This window comes from Chiloscyllium plagiosum, chromosome 38 (assembly GCF_004010195.1).
Source record: "Chiloscyllium plagiosum isolate BGI_BamShark_2017 chromosome 38, ASM401019v2, whole genome shotgun sequence".
Taxonomy (NCBI): domain Eukaryota; kingdom Metazoa; phylum Chordata; class Chondrichthyes; order Orectolobiformes; family Hemiscylliidae; genus Chiloscyllium; species Chiloscyllium plagiosum.
Genome location: NC_057747.1, coordinates 8311022 through 8331599, shown reverse-complemented (window position 1 = coordinate 8331599; position 20578 = coordinate 8311022). Strand labels below are relative to the sequence as shown.

The window sequence follows — 20578 nt, the reverse complement described above, 5'->3', positions numbered from 1 at the left end:
ATCACCCTCACCTTGACCTCCCTCCACCTATCGCAATTCCAACGCCCCTCCCCCAAGTCCCTCCTCCCTACCTTTTATCTTAGCCTGCTGGACACACTTTCCTCATTCCTGAAGAAGGGCTTATGCCCGAAACGTTGATTCTCCTGTTCCTTGGATGCTGCCTGACCTGCTGCGCTTTTCCGGCAACACATTTTCACATCTGTGTCCACCGTGGCAGAAGGGTAACTGCAGTTCTCCAAGTGAACAGCAGGTGGAGTAACATGACATAGAAATATTTCCTTTGTCAATGTCCCTCACCAGATCCCAAAAGGAAAATGACACCCATTGATCCAAAGAGTCTTGTCTCCCGCCAGAACAGTGCTCCAATGCCTTCATGTCCAAGTATTATTCATTTGCTTTTCCCTCCTTGCCAACTCTTAGGTTCCTTCATGTACATCATAACATTTAAAGGTGACCATTGTGTTTTTGTGGTAGAAAATTAAAAGAGGTGTTTTGAAAATTATTCTTCCAATTTTAATTTTAAAAAGATCATCTTGTAACGCCGAGTGCAGGGCAATATTACCTGCTTCCTTCTGTCAGTCTTACATTGATCCGGCCAAAGTTTCAGATCTCCAGCCTGATGGTCAAATTATTGAAACATAAAATCCTGCCAATTCTGGAGATTCAGAAATAAAAAAAACAGAAAATGCTGGAGAAGCTCAGCAGGTCTGGCAGCATCTGTGGAGAAAGACAGAGACAGAGTTTCAAATCTGATATAACCCCTCTCAGAATGAGCTATTTAAGAGTAGGCATTTTGAGCAGTGGGGGAGGGGGTTCCTGCTTTTCATGGTTTAGTGAGGGCCACAGGAAGTGTGGGTAATGGGGAGGACACGTTTGAGTTGCACTGAGATGACTGCTGACCCTTCCTCCCCACACAACCAACTCATAGAATCTATACAGTGTGGAAACCGGCCATTTGGCCCAACAAGTCCACACTGACCCTCCAAAGCGTATCCCACCTAGACCCAATCCGAAACCTATTACTCTACATTTCCCCTGACTAATATACCTGACCTCAGCATAGAATCCCTACAGCAGGGAAACAGGCTATTTGGCCCAACAAGTCCACACCGAGCTCCGAAGAGTAACCCACCCAGACCCATTCCCTACCCTATTTCACTGCCTATCCCCTGACTAATGTACCTAACCTCCACATCCCTTGTCACTACAGGCAGTTTAGCACAGCCAATCCACCTGACATGCACATAGAGTCATAGAGATGTACAGCATGGAAACAGACCCTTCGGTCCAACCTGTCCATGCCGACCAGATATCCCAACCCAATCTGGTCCCACCTGCCAGCACCCGGTCCGTATCCCTCCAAACTCTTCCTATTCATATACCCATCCAAATGCCTCTTAGATGTTGCAATTGTACCAGCCTCCATCTCATCCTCTGGCAGCTCATCCCATACATGTACCACCCTGTGCGTGAAAAAGCTTCCCCTTAGGTCTCTTTTATATCTTTCCCCTCTCACCCTAAACCTATGCCCCCTTCCCTCAGCCTCCGACACTCCAGGGAAAACAGCCCCAGCCTATTCAGCCTCTCCCTATGGCTCAGATCCTCCAACCCTGGCAACATCCTTTTAAATCTTTTCTGAACCCTTTCAAGTTTCACAACATCTTTCCGTTAGGAAGGAGACCAGAATTGCACGCCATATTCCAACAGTGGCCTAACCAATCTTTGGACCGTGGGAGGAAACCGGAGCAGCTGGAGGAAACCCAAACAGACACGGGGAGAATGTGCAAACTGCACACAGACAGTCGCTTAAGGCTGGGATCGGACCCGGGTCCCTGGTGCTGTGAGGCAGCAGTGCTAACCACTGAGCTACCATGCCACCCCTATTGATTTGTGCTGGTCACCCTGAGAGAGGTTGGTTGGATAAGCCAGTGGGGGGAGGAGTATGGTGGTTAGCGCTGCTACCTCACAACGCTAGGGACCCAGGTTTGCTTCCAGCCTCGGGAGACTGTCCATGTGGAGTGTGCAGGTTCTCCCAGTGTTGCGTGGGTCTTGTCTGAGTGCTGCAGTTTCCTCCCACAGTCCAAAGATGTGCAGATTAGGTGGATTGGCCATGGAAAATGCAGAGTTATGGGGATAGGGTAGGGAGGCGGGTCTGGGTGGGATGATCTTCGGAGGTTTGGTGTGGACACGATGGGCCGAATGGCCTGGTTCTACAGTGTAAGGATTCTATTAGTTATAGCCGTTAAGCATCTGACAGAGTATGACGAGGGGTAGCTGGGCTTTTTCTGCGTCTGTGAAATAAGTTACAGAGTTCTAGCAGTCTATCCCTGCAAAGTACAAGTGAGATTATAAACTATTCAGCATTTCCCATTTTGTGTGGATAGGACAAGAGGGGTAGTAATCAGGAGCTCCCTGGTGGCTTTTCCCTGTCAGTGCCAGGTCACTGTTCTATACAGAGTCATTCCTGTGCACAGGGACTATTACAACAGCTTTCTTTCAAACTCATGCCTCAGAGAAAAAGGTTCATGGCTAACCAGAGGGTCATGGTCTTCCAGATGTTTTTCAGATATCAGTTTGACACAGAAGGTCCTATTTAATCTGTGTGTGCTCCTGTAGTGTATTGCTGCCAATTTGTAGCAGTATATCTGTTTCGTTTTCACATTGCCTGTCCCTTTCTCATGGTTACATACTGTCCTACTGGCTTAGTGGTTAGCACTGCTGCGTCACAGCGCCAGGGACCTGGGTTCGATTCCCGTCTTGGGCAAATGTCTGTGTGGGTTTCCTCTGGGTGCTCCGGTTTCCTCCCACAATCACAATGATGTGCAGGTTAGTTGGATTGGCCATAATAAATTACCCATAGTGTTCAGGGATCTTTAGGTAGGTACATTGAGCGTGGGAAATTGTCTGTACTTTCCAGGGAATGTGCAGGTTAAGTGGGATAGCTAGGGTAGATGTGGGGTTTATGGGATAGATTGGGGGGGTTGGGATGTTCTTTGGAATGTTTATGCAGACTTGATGGACCAAATGGCCTCTTTCCATACTCGACAGATTCTACGAATCACCTCCAATGGCTTCCCCTCCTATTGATGCACCATTAATTCTGGTATCCGCATGAGAATCTACGCTTGACACCAGAATTGTTGTCATCATTGACCTTTCACCTTCCTACATTGTACTTCATTGTTTCTGAAGTGATTTGTACGTAGAAATTGTTCATAAACTCCCTACAGTGTGGAAACAGGCCTTTCGGCCTAACAAGTCCGCACCGACTCTCTGAAGAGTTAACCCACCCAGACACATTCCTCCTACCCCGTAGTTGCCCCTGACTAATGCACCTAACCTACACATCCTTGAATCCTCTGGGGGAATTTAGCATGGCCAGTTCACCTAACCTGCATATCTTTGGATTGTGAGAGGAGAGCGGAGCACCTGGAAGAAACCCACACAGACACGGGGAGAATGAGCAAACTCCACACAGACAGTCGCCCAAGGCTGGAATTGAACCCAGGTCCCTGGTGCTGTGAGGCAGCAGTGCTACCTGCTGAGCCACTGTGCCATCCTTTGGATAGACCTAGGGCCATGGAGTGCATAGAATGTTCTTCCTGGACAGTGAGGAGATTTGATAGGTATATTCAAAATCATGAGGGGTCTGTGCACCTTAGAGAGGGAGAAAGACTGTTCCCATCAGTGCGAGGATCAAGGACTGAAAGGCGCAGGTTTAAGATCATTGGCCACAGAAGCAATGGAGACAGGGGAAGAAATCTCATCATGTAACACAGTGTTAGGGTCTGGAATATACCGTCTGAGAGTGCGATGGAAGCAGCCTCAATCAAGGCTTTCAAGAGAGAATGGGTTGGAAATCTCAAATGGGCGGTGCAGGGGGAAGGCGGGTGAGTGATCCCAGATCCTTTGTTCATTCAGAGAGTTGTGCAGACACACGGGACAGAATGGCCTCATTTTGAGCCGTGATATTTCGGCCATTATTACTGGCCTTTGACAATCACAGCCCCACTTGTGAAATGTCCCATAGCAACAAGAGATTTACATTTCAGTAGCATCATTCACAACCTTGGGATGGTCCAAGAGCATTCAAATTGCTTAGGAATTGTCGATACTATTGTAATGTACACTGTCAGAAGTCAGTGTGGTGTTGGAGAAGCACAGCAGGTCAGGCAGCATCCGAGGAGCAGGAGAATCGATGATTCGGGCATAAGATCTTCATCAGGACTTCCTCGACTCTAATCTCCAGCACCTGCAGTCCTCACTTTCTCCATCTGGTTATAGCCCAACAGGTTTCAGACCCTTCGCCTGATGAAGGAGCAGCGGTCTGAAAGCTTGTGATTTAAAATAACCTGTTGGACTATTGCCTGTTGTCATGTGACTTCTGACTTGTCCACCCCAGTCCAACACTGGCATCTCCACATAATCTAGACCAACACAGCAGCCATTAAGTACAAAGCATAATGATGTTTTGTCATGTTGGTTGAAGAGTAAATGTTGAATGACACATGGATGAACTCCTCTGGTTTTCCTTGAATAGTGTTGTGTGAAATGGCAAAGAAATTCAAGGGGATTCATATATTTATTGCATCAGGGAAGGTGTTTGCTGCAGTGCACACTCACAGGGAACAGCAGAATGGAAATCTATGTACAAGTGACATGTAGCTTCAGAGGAACATTAAAAACAACTTGTGAAGCAGAACTTAATGTTGGACGAGCCAATGAGAACTGATGAATGTACAGTAAACTTCTGAAAGCTTTATTTTCTTGTGCATATGCATAACGTTTACCATAAGATAGTAATATCAGTGATCTTGAAGGGAGCTGCATTTTTTAAAAATTGAATTAGCTTTATTGTCACTTGCTCACATGAGTCGCCACTTATGTCCCAAATGCAAGTTCTAAGGGAAAATAATAAAGAAATAAAAAGTCCAGCATTACACATTGTAGGAATAAATCAGAAAGTATTGAACTCTTGGAGGATGTGACAAAACTCATTGATGAATGTACAGCAGTAGATGTGGTGTATATGGATTTTATCAAGGTGTTTGATAAGGTTCCCCATGGGAGGCTCATTCAGAAAGTAAGGAGGCATGGGATACAGGGAAATCTGGCTGTCTGGATACAGAATTGGCTGGCCCATAGAAGACAGAGGGTGGTAGTAGATGGGAAGTACCCATCCTGGAGCTTGGTGACCAGTGTGTTCGGCATGGATCGGTTCTGGGATCTCTGCTCTTTGTGATTTTTATAAATGACTTGAGGGATGAGAAAGTGGAAGAGTGGGTCACTAAGTTTGCCAATGACACGAAGGTTGGTGGAGTTGTGGATAGTGTGGAGTCTGTCATAGGTTGCAACGGGATGCAGAGCTGGGCTGGTAAGTGGCAGATGGAGTTCAACATGGAAAAATGTGAAGTGATTCATTTTGGAAGGTCAAATTTGAATGCAGATTACAGGGTTAAAGGCAGGAATCTTGGTAGTGTAGAGGAACAGAGGGATCTTGGGGTTCACGTCCATAGATGCCTCAAAATTGACACCCAATTTGATGGGTTTGTTAAGGTGGCATATGGTGTCTTGGCTTTCTTTAGCAGGGGGTTTGAGTTTAAGAGCCACAAGGCTATCCTGCAGCTCTATAGAGCGCTGGTTAGACCACACTTGGAATATTGTGTTCAGTTCTGGTCACCTCATCATAGGAATGATGTAAAAGCTTTAGAGAGGATGCAGAGGAGATTTACCAGAATGCTGCCTGGACTGGAGGAGATGTCTTCATGAAGAAAGGTTGAGGGAGCTAGGGCTTTTCTCATTGGAGTGAAGAAGGATGAGAGGTGACTTGGTAGAGATATGCAAGGTGATGAGAACCTAGATAGAGTGGATCGTCAGAGACTTTTTCCCAGGGTCGAAATGACTATGATGAGGGGGCACAGTTTTAAAGTAATTGGAGGCGGGTTTAGGGGTGACGTAGGTTATTTACACAGAGAGTGGTGGGTATGTGTAGTGCACTGCCAGCAGTGGTAGTAGAGTCAGATACATTAGAGACATTTAAGCAACTGTTGGATAGGCACATAGATGATAGTAAAATATAGGGTATGTAGGTTAGTCAACCTTAGAATCAGCTAAAACGTTGGCACAACATCGAGGGCTGAAGGGCCTGTACTGTGCTATACTAAAGTTCAGAGCTGAAAATGTGTTGCTGGAAAAGTGCAGCAGGTCAGGCAGCATCCAAGGAACAGGAGAATCGACGTTTCGGGCATAAGCCCTTCTTCAGGAATCGTCGATTCCTGAAACGTCGATTCTCCTGTTCCTTGGATGCTGCCTGACCTGCTGCACTTTTCCAGCAACACATTTTCAGCTCTGATCTCCAGCATCTGCAGTCCTCACTTTCTCCTATACTAAAGTTCAGACCAACAGCCCTTCCGATCCAATCCGCACTGGTACCTAGCCTCCAGTCTGCGCTGGGCCCATCATGACAAATCTACAAAACAATTTTCATCAGCTACCCTAAGAGCTTGAAAGGTGCTATATATTAATAGTGTAGCACATCTGTCACACCAGTTCGTTTTATTCCAGCTCCTGGACTAATCATTCGCTGAGTGTCCCTCCAGACTGAGATTGCCATGGTTACTGTGCCAGGGTCCACATGCGCTGGAGTAACACATCCGCAATGAATCGTGTTCAGACCGCAGGCACAATATCGATCGGTGCTCTCTCTGGACCCAGGTCAAAGCACATTCTCTAATTAGTGAGAGACACAACCTTAGCAGCTTTGGGTCTTGTGTGCTGAGCTCCAAAACCCTGTGCTTAACTCCTCACTGATGCTTCACCCTGAGCTAATTCCTTGGCAGTTGTTTATCCATGATGGTTCACCATTGCCTTCCAATCTCAGGGGGCAGGTCGGGAAAGCAGGCCCTGGGACCACCTCAACCTGAGCAAGAATCGAACCCACTCTCTTTATGTTCTTCTGAATCACCTGCAGGAATACAGATACTAAGGAAATAGGGGCTTTAGCCATTTTAGCCTGTTCTCCCATTCAGTACATTCACAGCTGATCATCCAACTCAGTCCCCTGTTTCCTTTGATCCCTTTATCCTTAAAAGTTATATCTAACTCCTTGTTGACAATATTCAATGTTTTGACGTCAACCAGTTTCTATGGCAGAGAATTCCACAGTTTCCCCATTGTTGGGTGAATGGCCTACCCCATATCCTTTTAAATGTGAGCCTTGGTTTTGAACAGCAAGTGCAGAGGTCCATCATAACACCATTCAATATACTTCGAATTCAGCTACAGGGTCCCATTCTTCCTGAATGAGTTAAATCTTTATTTACGTCTTAATTTTTCTTGTTAATAATGAAGAGAAGTCGGTATTTTCTTAATAACCTCACCCAACTACATCATTGTCTCACTGTTTGGACCCTAACACACCCATTATAATGAACTTCCTCTATAATTAGTAAAAGCAAATGGAATTTTGGCCAATGATAGAAGAAGTAGGAAGTATAAAAGTAGGGAAGTTTTACTAAAGTTGTAGATCATCTTTAGAGTACCATGTACAGGTTTGTTTTGCTTACTCACTTACTGGATGAGAGGCAGTAAAGGTTCACTCATTTGATTCATGGGATAAAACTTTTCCTTTTGAGGAAGATTTTCTTTTTCTCTGTATTTTCATGGGATGGAATAAGTGGCTTACTCTGGCCGTTTGAGGGCAGTTAAGAATCAATCACGTTGCTGTGGGCTGGAGTCACATGTAGAGCTGAAAATGTGTTGTTGGAAAAGCGCAGCAGGTCAGGCAGCATCCAAGGAGCAGGAGAATCGACATTTCGGGCATGAGCCCTTCTTCCTGAAGAAGGGCTCATGCCCGAAACGTCGATTCTCCTGCTCCTTGGATGCTGCCTGTCCTGTTGTGCTTTTCCAGCAACACATTTTCAGCTCTGATCTCCAGCATCTGCAGTCCTCACTTTCTCCTGGAGTCACATGCAGGCTGGACCAGATAAGGATGACAGATTTCCTTCCCCTGAAGGAGCCAGATGGGTTTTTTTTAACAATTGGTGAAAGTTCTCATGGTCAAGATCACTGAAGGAAATGTTATGTTCCAAATGGATAAATTGAGCAAATTATGCCCATATTCATTGGAGCTTAGAAGAATGAGAGGTGATGTTATGAAATATTGAGGATTTTGAGGGGGATTGGCAGGGCAAATGCTGAGGAGATTGATACAAGTGATTGTCTCTCTCGGCCATTCAGAGGGCAGTTGAGAGTCAACCATATTGCTGTGGGTGTGGAGTGACATGTAGGCCAGACCAGGAAAGGATGGCAGATTTCCTTCGTGAAAAGACATTAGTGAACCAGATGACAAGCGACAGTGGTTTGAAGGTTATCAGTCGACTCATAATTCCAGATTTTCTTTTAAGTTCAGTTCCCATTTCACCATGTGCCTTCTGGGATTGATAGTTCATGGATTAATAGTCTAGCAATTAATACGATCAGGTCATTTCCTTTAAAACAGAGCAGCCCTCTTGATTGGCACCAAATCCACAAGCATCCACTTCTACTACCTCGGGCGGGTCAGTGGCAGGAGTGTGTACCATCTACAAGATGCACTGCAGAAATTCACCGTAGGCCTTCAGACAACTCCTTCCAAATCCACGACCATTTCCACCTGGAAGGACAAGGGCAGCAGATACATGGGAACACCACCAGCTGCAGGTTTCCCTCTGAGCCACTTACCGTCCTGACTTGGAAACATATCACCATTCCCACACTGTCACGGTCAAAATCCTGGAATTCCCTTCCTAAGAGCATTGTGGGTCGAGCCACTGCACATGGACTGCAGCAGTTCAAGATGGCAGCTCACCACCATCTTCTCAAGGGACAACTTGGGACGGGCAATAAATGCTGGCCCAGCCAGCAGTGCCCAAGTACCATGAATGAGTTTTTAAAAATTGCCTGGGGCAGGGGACACAGGTTCAAAATAGGGGTCTCCTACTGAAGACTGAGATGAAAGGGAATTTTGTTGCTCAGAGGGTTATTTGTCTTTGAGATTCTCTACAGCCGTGAGCTAAGGGTGCACGGTGGCTCAGTGGTTAGAACTGCTGTCTCACAGCACCAGCGTCTCAGGTTCGATTACAGCCTTGGGCGACTGTCTGTGTGGAGTTTGCACATTCTCCCTGTGCCTGCCTGGGTTTCCTCCCACAGTCCAAAGGTGTGCAGGCCAGGTGAATTGGCCATGCTAAATTGCCCACAGTGTTAGGTGCATCAGTCAGGGGAAAGTGCGTCTGGGTGGGTTTCTCTTTGGAGGGTCGGTGTGGACTTGTTGGGCTGAAGGGCCTGTTTCCACACTGTAGAGAATCTAATCTATGGGGGGCTAAATCACTGGATATCTTCACGTCTGTGTTGAGAGTTTGAAGGTCATGGGAGACATGCAGTAACATAAATTTGAAACTGAGATCAGCCCCTTATTAAATGGTACACCAGTCTCAAGGGACCGAACGGACTGTTCATTTTTCTTTTGCTTGTTGCATTCTTAGTTGACCACAGTCACCTTTTTCCCCCACCCAATGGTCTTAATTCATAAGGCTATCAGTAAGTACTATTCACTTCAGAAGATTAGAAGTCCTTCAATTTGCCGTTAGTTTAAAGCAGATGTTTGATAAAAATATTGGCTTTTAATTCAAGGTTCTGGGAGTTCAGTGGCAGCCCACCTGTAAAGGTCTTTATTCTTTGGAGAACGGTGTTATCAAAACAGCTGTCAGTGAAGAGGGTCACGTGATCAGCCTCAATCTCCAATCAACAATTGGTGCCAAGATCAGCTCAAGGTTTGCCAGTTTTTTTAAACTTGTTCTTGTGCGTGGCTCTGGAATGGAAGGATAAGGCAAAAATGCAGTATTTGTGTGCAGTTCCCAACCCAAAACTCATCTGCACACTTGGCAAGGCATGAACGATCAGGTGGCATAGTTCCGTGATTAGGGGAGTACTCCTGGTTTCCAGGCCACTGTTTATCCCACGGCAAACAGGACTGAAGGAAAAATGAGCAGCTGGTCCACAATCTCTGTTTGCAGCAGCTTAGTGTGTGCAAAATGACCGCCGGGTTACCCCGTATTCCAACATTTTAAAAGCACTTTATTGGCTGAAGGGCATTGCGTCATCATGAATAGCTCTATCATGAATGCAAGTTCTTTCTTTAAACAGGGCCAGATTTCAGAAATCAATATTCTGTTTGCCAGCAGGTTACAAATCAAATTATTGAGTTATAGAGTCATACAGCAAGGAAATAGACCCTTCGGTCCAACTCAACCATGCTGAACAGATATCCTGTATAAATCTAGTCCCATTTGCCAATATTTGCCCATATCCCTCTAAACCTTTCCTATTCATATACCCATCCAGATGCCTTTTAAATGTTGTAATTGTACCAGCTTCCACCACTTCCTCTGGTAGTTCATTCCATACAGATACCACCCTCTGTGTGAAAAAGTTACCCCTTAGGTCCCTTATATATCTTTCCCTTCTCACTTAAACCTATGCCCTCTGGTTTTGGACTCCCCCACCCTGGGGAAAAGATCTTGCCTATTTACCATATCCATGCCCCTCTCTGGTGGCATTCGTTAGTCTGCGCCCATGGATCTGCGCCCAGGAAGTCTTGCTTCAATCTTTATTGGTAGAGTAGCGTCTGTTGTGTCTGTAGAGGTCCACACGAGAGTGGCAGTCTCGGCTGCAGTGACTGTACTTGAAGGCACAGTCCTCCGGGTTTGTCTTGGTGCTGTTTGATCAGTGGGTGGGCTTTTCTTCAGTAGCAGGCTTCAGCTTCTCTTCTCTTTTTACAGCTCTGCATAATTCCAGCCTCCAACGAGGGTGATCATTTGCAATGTCCTCCCACCTCTTGACATTTGTGTTCAGTCACTTCATGTCTCTCTTGCAGACACTCTTTGAAACGAAGATGTGGTCGCCCTTGTGCTCTCTTGCCGGAGGCCAGTTCCCTCATGATTTTATAAACCTCTAGAAGATCATCCCTCAGCCTCCGATGCTCCAGGGAATATAGCCCCAGCCTCTTCAGCCTCACCCCGTAGCCAGTCCATGCCGAACATAAATCTCAAACTAAACTCGTCCCACCTGCCTGAGCTTGGCCCATATCCCTCCAAACATTTCTTATACATGTACTTATCTAGATGTCTTTCAAATGTCGTAACTATATCTTCACCCACTACTTCTGGAAGTTCATTTCCATAAACCACTCTCTGTGTAAAAACAATTGCCCCCACATCTTTTTAAAATCTCTCTCCTCTCGCCTTAAAAATATGCCTCCGAGTCTTGAAATCCCTCACCCTAGAGAAACGACACCTATCATTCACCTATGCCCCTCATGACTTCTATAAGGTCATCTGGAGATGTTGCTAAAATTGAATTGGTGTTATACCAAATACACAATGTCAAAGACTAGCCTTCTGCACAACGTCATGGAGACAGAAATGATGCTGCATCTCCTCTGTCCTTAGATCCTACCATATTATAGACTGGGTCATGTTTCCTTTAATGTGAAGTCAGTGCTCCTTTGAGTAAACACCAAAGTAGGGGCACTCAAGAGTCAAGAAAACGGCCCATTCAAAGATTTGAACCCAGTTGTGTTTACTAAATCTTGCCAATCTTTCTTCACTTAATGTTGAACCATGAATCCAGAATGTTAGAAGAGGATGTTTAGCCACTTCTAAATGCACCTCTTTCAACTAGGGACAGTGGAAATACTTCAACATGCACCTGAAATTTCCAGTAGGGATAGGACCATAATTTCTTGGCACAAGCTGAACGGCCTCCTCCAGTCACTATAACTGAATGAGAGGAGGCCTAAATGGGGTACAAGGCCTGTTCTGTATTTCTCAGACACTCCCGAATTTCCAGCAGGGAGATCTTCCTTGAAAATCCTCAACCAGGATATTTACCTGCTCTGGTTATTCATGAGAAAGTTGCAAATGGAGACCAGCACTGTACACTGAGCAGCCTCAGTGGCAGCATGCCCAGCGTGAGCACATCGGATTTTCTTTCCCAATGGATTTTCACCCCTTTCTCCTGAAGGTGCAGGACTATATTGGGCAGCAGTTGTAACAGTGCTCAGAGTGACCAAACATGTTCCAGCAGGAGGCACTCATCTCGCAGTTAAGCGGGGAAGCTGGCTAATTTTATTTTTTTCTCTCTCCTTCCTCCTCACTTTCTCTCTTTTTCCATCTTCTTCTCCTTCCTTCTCCCATTTTACTTGAGGTTTAGGCTGAGAAGGAGAAATCAGTAAAATTGTTGAATGCTTATTTCTTATCTATTACTTAATAGTGACAAGAACTGTAATGTTTAACTTTTCTTAACTTAACTTATTTCTTTATTTTTCTACTTTTACCTAAGATTTTGTACCTAGGTAACTTGTAGCTAAGTTGGCACCGGGAAGGGGGACATTGTAAATTTTTCACTGTATCCCTGTACTTAAGTACATGTGACAATGCAACCTAATTCTAATTCTATTGGTCCAACTGATTTTGTTTACTTCAGTACATTCAGGGCAGCATGGTGGCTCAGTGGTTAACACTGCTGCCTCACAGCATTAGGGACCCAGGTTCAATTCCATGCCTGCGTGGAGTTTGCACAATCTCCCTGTGTTTGCATGGGTTTCTTCCCAGTGTTCCAGTTTCTAAGCTGTGCAGCTTAGATGGATTGGCCATGCTAAACTTCCTATAGTGTCCCGGGATGTGCAGGCTAGCTGGGTTAGCCATGGGAAATGTAGGATTACAGGGATAAGGTAGTGGGGTGGGTCTGGGTGTGATGCTGTTTGGAGGGTTAGTGTGGGCTCAATGGGTGGAATGGCCTCTTTCCACACTGTAAGGATTCCATGATTCATTTCCCAGTGCTAGTGGTTCTTTACTTCTCTTTCCTCCTCTGTATCACTACAATATTAGCTGTCTCAACCTTCTTCATCTCCTCTTGGCAATCCTTTTTCAATTCTGCATTTAAGTCTCTTGCCAGCTCAGTTTTCCAACTGACCTTGGGCTCTCCTGTAATCCCATCTGCATCACTTGTCTCAGTCCAGAGTTTTTGGCCCAGAGTCAAGTACATTAACCAGTGCACCACCAGAACATCTGATCGTATTTGTTTCATTTGCTCCTTCTTCTCTAGCATTCCAAAAGTGTTTTAATTCACCACCTACGAAACAGATTGAACATCTTTGACTTAGTTAATTGAAACTATTATTTCTCACAACAGGCAGCAGCTTCATTACTTGAGTTCAGAACATAGGCCTGAAGAATATTATGGGAAAAGTCTTCAGGAAACATTGCACAACCTTGGGATTGATACACCTTTAGCTCTGACTGGTACTCCAGAAAAAGTACCCTGCAAAGTGTGTACATCTGTAAGTATCCACACTGATCTCCCATCACAAGTTTAGTGACTCAATATAATTTGCTGTTTGTTTGCCTCCAACTTCAATTTAAAAAAGGTCAGTTTACCTTTCGTACAATCAGCTTTTATGAGCCATGTTAGCTATGTCTCACTGAGTGGTGTAGGATGGAATTATTATCCACTTGATCATTCACCAAATTACTAAGATTTGTACATATTAAGACTTCAACACATTAAGACATCACAAGGGATTTTGCGTGAGTGGTAATATCCAGCATTTAAACAGCACCACATAATGAGATGCCACCTCTGATACTTTCAACTATGTCATTTCCCACACCAACAGGTACAGCTCAATGTTCAGGCTGACAATTCAGCCAAGTACTTTTTAAAATTCACTCTTGGGACATGGGCGTTGCCGGCTGGGTCAGTATTTATTTCCCTGGTTGCCCTTGAGAAAGTGGTGGTGAGTTGCCTTCTTGATCCGTGATGTGGAAATGCTGGTGTTGGACTGGGGTGGACAAAGCTAAAGATCACACAACACCAGGTTATATTCAACAGGCTTATTTGGGAGCACTGGCTTTCAGAGCGCTGTTCTTTCAGGTACCTGATGAAGGAGCAGTGCTCCGAAAGCTAGTGCTTCCAAATAAACCTGTTGGACTATAACCTGGTGTTGTGTGATTTTTAGCTTCTTGATCCACTGCAGTCCCTCTGTGCTATGGGTAAACCCACAATGTCTGTATAGAGGGAATTCTAAGATTTTGTCCCAGTGACACCGAAGGAACAGTGATATATTTCCAACTCAGAGTTGTGAGTGGCTTGGAGGGGAACTTGTGGGTGGTGGTGCTCCCATAGATTTGCTGCCCTTTGACCTGTTAGGTGGTAGTGATTGTGAGTTGGAAGTTGGCTGTCTTAAGGATCTTTGGTAAATTGCTTCAGTGCATCTTGTAGATAGTGCTCCAAACTCTTTGGCTGCTGATGCTTTACTCTGAGCTGTTTCCTTGGCAGTTATTTATCCATGATAGTCCACCATTGCCTTCCACTCTTAGGGGGAAGGCTGAGAAGGCAGGTCCCAAGACCACCTCAACCTGAACAGGAATCAAGTTCACACTCATGATGCTGTTCCGAATCACATGCAAGGATATAGAAACCTTGCAAATGGAGGCAGGAGCAGGACATTCAATCCCTTTGAGCCTGTTCTGCCATTCAGTATGATCACCCCTGGTCATCTAGTATGTTTTCCCTTTTTTGTTGGTTCCCTCATCTCCTGCCACACACCCAGTCTAGCAATTATTTCCTTTGAGATCTGACCAGCTTGAATCAGTAGTGCTGCTGCTGAGCCATTGATGGTGATGGACATTGATGACCCCCAGCCAGAGTGCATTCTGTGCCCTAACCACCCTCAATGCTGCATCCAGTTGGTACTCAACATGAAGGAGCACTGATTCTCAGTTGAGAGGGTTTTGATGCAGAGAAATCAGCAGGAAGTTTCCTTGCTCTTTTTTAACATAATGTCTTGAGACTTTTGATGAGACAAGACATACCCAAAGATGGTGAGGGTTGTGCCTGAGCGTTGCCTGTAAGGTGTAATTCAGTGTGTTTCAAGCCACTCTTTGATGGGGCTTGGGGACAGCTGTCCCAATTTTGGAACAAGACCCGAGATGTTGGAAAGGCGGAGCTTGCAGAGTTGACAGAGCTGTGTTTTCCACTGCCAGAATTCAAGCTGTGGTAATCCAAATTGGTTTGATTCCTCGGAGACTTTGCCACAACTGAATGGCTCAAACTAAGGAATGAAGAGTAAACCAGACGGGTTTTTATGGTAACTGGTATTGTCAATCTGGGTTTCTGAGCGTAACTTTCAATCCTGGATGTTGTTAATTTAATTTACATTCTACCAGTTGCTGCGGTGGGATTTGAAGCCAGAGCCCCCCCCCCCCCCCCCTCCGCAGCATTAACCTGGGCCTCTGGACTACTGGCCCAGTGAGTACTATGGCATCACTTCCACCAGTATTACATGAGTGAATCTCCATCTGCCTTTCTCTACATTCCCCTGTGGTAACCACATCAATTGCGGTGGCATTTTGTGAATTTTCAGAGCAGTATGAAGCTGCGGAAAGCTGATTTTTGTATCATGTGTCAGCGACACTAACAAGGCAAGCAGAGTGTATTAGTCGAATGAAGATTAAATCCATTTATTACATATTTTATGGCCCAGTTTATGGCAGGCAGAATCATCTGAGCACACAAGTGCAGTTATTTGAAAATGTCATTTATCCACAATATATAATCAGTGTGTAGTTAGCAGTGCATCTGCTTTCTTTCCAAGGATGAATGTTTATGAGTTCATTAGAAATAGGAGAGCTCAGAATCAAAATTATCCTGGTCTGCACTGCCCTTGGTTTTCTTCTCATTGTATTTGTGCCAGGTCCATTCTATTTAGTCAGCTGTAATTTGAGTTAATTCAGAACATACATCTTCAATTCTTTGTTCTCATTCAGATTAATATCATATTGTTTAAAGACCGTTCAGTCAATATAACATTTCAAAAGGAATCTCGATGGGTATATGATTAGGAAGGGTTTAGAGGGATATGGGCCAAATGCTGGCAAATGATTAATTTGTGACATCTAGTCGGCATGGATGAGTTGGACCAAAGAGTCTGTTTCTGTGCTGCACATCTCCATGATTCTAAGGCTTCTAAGTATTTGAGTCCCAACCAGAACTTTATGCTATCATATTTTGCTCCACCACTTGTACAGCTGACTAACCCCTCACCGAGTCAGCTCTCAGATCTTGCTTAATATGTTGCATTCCATTCCTTGGCAGTTGACTTGAACAGAATCACCAGGCAGGGATTACTGTGGTTCACGTTCAATCTGCTGTCAACTATCACCCTTACACTCACATCCTGTGCATTAGCTCCCATTCTGACATCGGCTCGTTGAGTTTAAAATTCTTATCCCTGTGTTGAAATTACTCTTGCCTTCCCGCTATCCCTTTCATCTCCCCTAACTGTACAACTCTCTAGGACCTTGTGCATCCTGGAATTTCATCAATGAGGCACTGGGGTGGCACAGTGGCTCAGTGGATAGCACTGCTGCCTCACAGCACCAGGGTCCCAGGTTCGATTCCAGCCTTGGGTGATTGTCTCTGTGGAGTTTGCACATTCTCCCCGTGTCTGCATAAGTTTCCTCCGGGTGCTCTAGTTTCCTCCCACAGTCTAGAGGTGTGCAGGTCAGGTGAATTGGCCATGCTAAATTATCCATAGTGTTAAGTGCATTAGTCAGAGGGAAATGGGTCTGGGTAGGTTACTCTTCGGATGGCTGGTGTGGATGGTTGGGCTGAAGGGCATGTTTCTACACTATAGGGAATCTAAAATATCTTCAGCTAGCTCCATCCAACAGTCTGGCATTTATATTCCCCCCTCTGCTAGTAAGAAAGTGTATAGAGCCACTGACAAACCTTTTGCCTCATTGTTTCTAACAAATTTTCCAAATGCAGATCAGTGTTGGGAAATTTTGTGACATTAAATTGGCTAAATAAATAAATAATTTTGGGCAGCTCAGTGGTTAGCACTGCTGCCTCACAGCGATAGGGACCTGGGTTCGGTTCCAGCCTCAGGTGACTGTCTGTGTAGAGTTTGCACATTCTCCCCATGTCTGCATGGGTTTCCTCCCACAGTCCAAAGGTGTACTGCCTAGGTGGATTGGCCATGCTAAATTATAGGGAGAAAGTGAGCACTGTAGATGCTGGAGATCAGAGTCGAGAGTATGGTGCTGGAAAAGCACAGCAGGTCAGGCAGCATCCGAGGAGCATAAGAGTCAATGTTTCCAGCAAAAGCCCTTCATCAGGAAGAGCTCAGGCTTGAAACATTGATTCTCCTACTCCTCGGATGCTGCCTGACTGGCCGTGCTTTTCCAGCACCACACTCTTCAACCATGCTAAATTACACCACAGTGTCCAGGGGTGTGCAGGCTATTTGGATTAGTCATGGGGAATGCAGAGTTATAGGGATAGGTAGGCTGGTGGGTCTGGGTGGGATGCTTTTTGGAGGGTTGCTGCAGACTTGATGGGCCAAATGGCCTGCTTCCACACTGTAGCGAGTCTATGAATCTATAAAGTAAGCCGTTCTACTGTATATTGGAGTATTTGTGGATAGACTGACTATTCTATAAATAACTTCTGTTAACCCATGTCAAAAACCTGGCTCAGGTTTCCTGCTTCTGAAGGGGCTGATCAGAAGGACAGTTTAATATGGAGCCAGCAAGTTGAGTATATAGTTCAAGGCCATTGTCCAGGAAAGGAGAGAGCTGTAGACCATCCCACTTGAAGCTAAATACAACCTGTCCTGAGTGCATGTTGGTCCTACCAGAATTCTTGAGGAGTTCAGAGGGAATATTGCTCCCCCCGCCCCCCCTTCGCGCCCCCGCAACCAGCTCCACCCTGGGACATCTCTCATTTCAATTTGAACAAGAATAGAGTTGGCGTATTCAACCTATTAAGCATTGTCTAAAATCAGCAGCGTTCCTGAATCAGCAAACTTTGGCAAAGAAACCAACACTGAGCCAAGCCATCGGTTCTTAGGAAGTGGAAGAATCGACTTGCTTTTCATCTCCTCCAAAAATGTGAGAAGGGTCTTTCCTTCCTGCTTTATCTTCCCTTGGCTATGGCCTATGTGTTATTCGCTGAATGTAAAACAGCGAGAAAGATTTCAAGAAGCAATTATTGCCAAGGACATTCAGTTAGAGACAAAAATACTGCAGATGCTGGAATCTAAAGTAGACCAGCAGGAGGTTGAAAGAGCACAGCAAGCCAAGCAGCATCAGGAGGTGGAGAACTCGACATTTATAACCCTTCCTCAAGACTGGCTGTGGGAGTTGGGGACTTGCGGATGGAGACGGGGGATGGGAAGTGGGAAGGATAATGGGTAGGGAGAGGGACGGAGTGGTGAGTTAGTGATAGGTGAATACAGGTGGTAGGTGTGACCTGGTTAGTCGATGGGAGGAATGATTCCGGTTCCTTCACCCCCCCCCACGCCCCTTATCTGTAGCTCTCCCTATCCCCTCCCCTATCCTGAAGAAGGGTTATCCCTGAGGAAATTCAATGGCATGAAATGCAAGAGCAAAGTTTAAAAGATCTTTTATTTTACAATTTCCATCTGAACCTTGAGATTAGATTATAGCCTTGAAGTTAGTGGATGGTACCTGCAAAAGTACAATTTAGTTTATGTTCCTTTGTTAATGATCAATAACAAAACTTTTAATTAATTCTGTTGCTTGCTTTGATTTGCCTTGAATGTCCTTCACCAGTGGATACATCAGTAGTTAATTTGTTGCATAAGAAATAATATATTTCTCGTGTTTTCTCTAATTGTACATGTTATGAGCATTTTGAAAGCATCCATCATATTTTGCCAATTCCACTGACAAAGGAGCTCAAGGCCGTGCTGTCTTCCTTTGACCTGCACTTGGACTGTGGCCATTGATTGGCTGTTGCCTCACCAAAAACCCATGAACTTGTAATTAATTTCAGGATATCAGTAGAAAATTGACTTCATAACTTTAAAAAGACATGCCAGCAGTGAAAGTGAAATGTTTTATTTCTGCCTATTTCTCTCTTTCTGTTTCCCTCCCTCTCCTCCCTCCCTTTCTCTTCCCCTTTCCCTCTCCCCTCTCTCCCCCCACATCTCCCTCTCTCACTTCGCTCACCTCTCCATCTCTCTTTCTCCCTGCCTCGCTCTACCCCTCTCTCTCCTCCCCTCTCCCTCCATCAGGCTTGCTTTCTGGCCACTGAGTCACACAGCTGTTACAATGCATCAAGAGGCCATTTGTCCAATTATACTTGTGATAGCTCTTCAAACAAGCATCATGACTAAATTGTTGGCTAGTCATTTTCCCCTTCTTGCCTTCTGTATCTCTTCCCATCCTTCACTTTTGAATCCCCTCCATTCCAGTTTATTTAACTCATTCCCTGTTTTTCTCCATTATTTAATCTCCTCAGCTAATTTTTAAATTCTCTTTGTCTTACTTGTACTAGCTATTGCTTATTTTCCTTTTGTTTATTTTTCATTGTTTGCCTTTTTTGTTTTAAGATTGGGTTCTGTAACTTACTATTACTTTATGAAAGTAATAACCAGTTAATTAACGAGTCAAATAGTTAAGAGGGTTAAATAGATATGCAGGAGCATTCAGTATTGAGAGTTTATAAAAAGCATTGAATCTCAGAAAACAACCACAGAACACCATAGATGGCAGAATAGGTAGAGAGAGCAATTAATAAAGCACACAGTATTCCCAGCGTTATAAATAGAAGCATAGAGCAAGATGGTGATGTTGAACCTATACAAGACTCTTCTTAGACCTCAGCTGGAGTATTGAGTACAGTTGCGGGTGCCACATTATAGGAAAAGCGTCAATGTATTGGAGAGAGAGCAGAAGCGATTTACAAGAGTGGTCCCAGGTTTGAGAAACTTCAGTGATGGGGATGGATTGGAAAAGGAGGGACTGTTACCTTTGGAGAGAAGAAGGCTGAGAAGGAGACTTGATAGAGATTGTCAAAATGGCAAATGAATAAGAGTAGATGGTGAGAAGCTGTTCCTGCTCAAAAGGGAAAAAGAAACAAGGGGACGTAGATTTAAAGTGATGCGCAAATGAAGCAAGGGTGATGTGAGGGAAAAAAACATTGTCATACAGCAAGTAGTTAGGGTCTGGAATGCACTGCCTGGAAATGTAGAGGAGGCCGGTTCAACTGAGGCATTCAAGAGGGGCAGTGGATGGTCAGTTCGACAGAAATTGTGTGCAGGCAAGATGGGCCAAATGGTCTCCTTCCATATTGTCCCATTGCTGTGAAAGCCACAAGAAGGGGCTGCAGGTTGAGAAACATTGGCTCAGAGTCCTCAAGCTGGGGTCTGAGCTGCAGATATTGGGAACTAGGAGTATTACCTGGACAGGTTGGCCAAAGACAGGAGCGTTTGAGAGTCACGATCCAAATTGAAATAAGGAATCTCAAGGCAATAGTCTTAGCTAGTTAACATGTAGTACATACCTCACGCCTGTGGGTCACTGTGGGGTTAAAAATGTGTTGCTGGAAAAGCACAGCAGGTCAGGCAGCATCAAAGGAGAAGGAGAATCGACGTTTCGGGCATAAGCCCTTCTTCAGGAATGAGGAGGGTGTGCCAAGCAGGCTAAGATAAAAGGTAGGGAGGAGGGAC

General features: G+C 45.0%; 1 protein-coding gene across 2 annotated transcripts in view; it reads left to right on the top strand.

The window, feature by feature from the left end:
- LOC122541791 (microsomal triglyceride transfer protein-like) overlaps positions 1 to 20578 on the top strand; it is a 102018-nt gene that overhangs the window by 18708 nt on the left and 62732 nt on the right. For both annotated transcript variants that reach the window (XM_043678773.1, XM_043678772.1), the window contains 2 exons: positions 9670 to 9809; positions 13231 to 13378. In XM_043678773.1, the coding sequence (XP_043534708.1) occupies positions 9670 to 9809; positions 13231 to 13378 (288 nt within the window). The remainder of the gene's footprint in view (positions 1 to 9669; positions 9810 to 13230; positions 13379 to 20578) is intronic.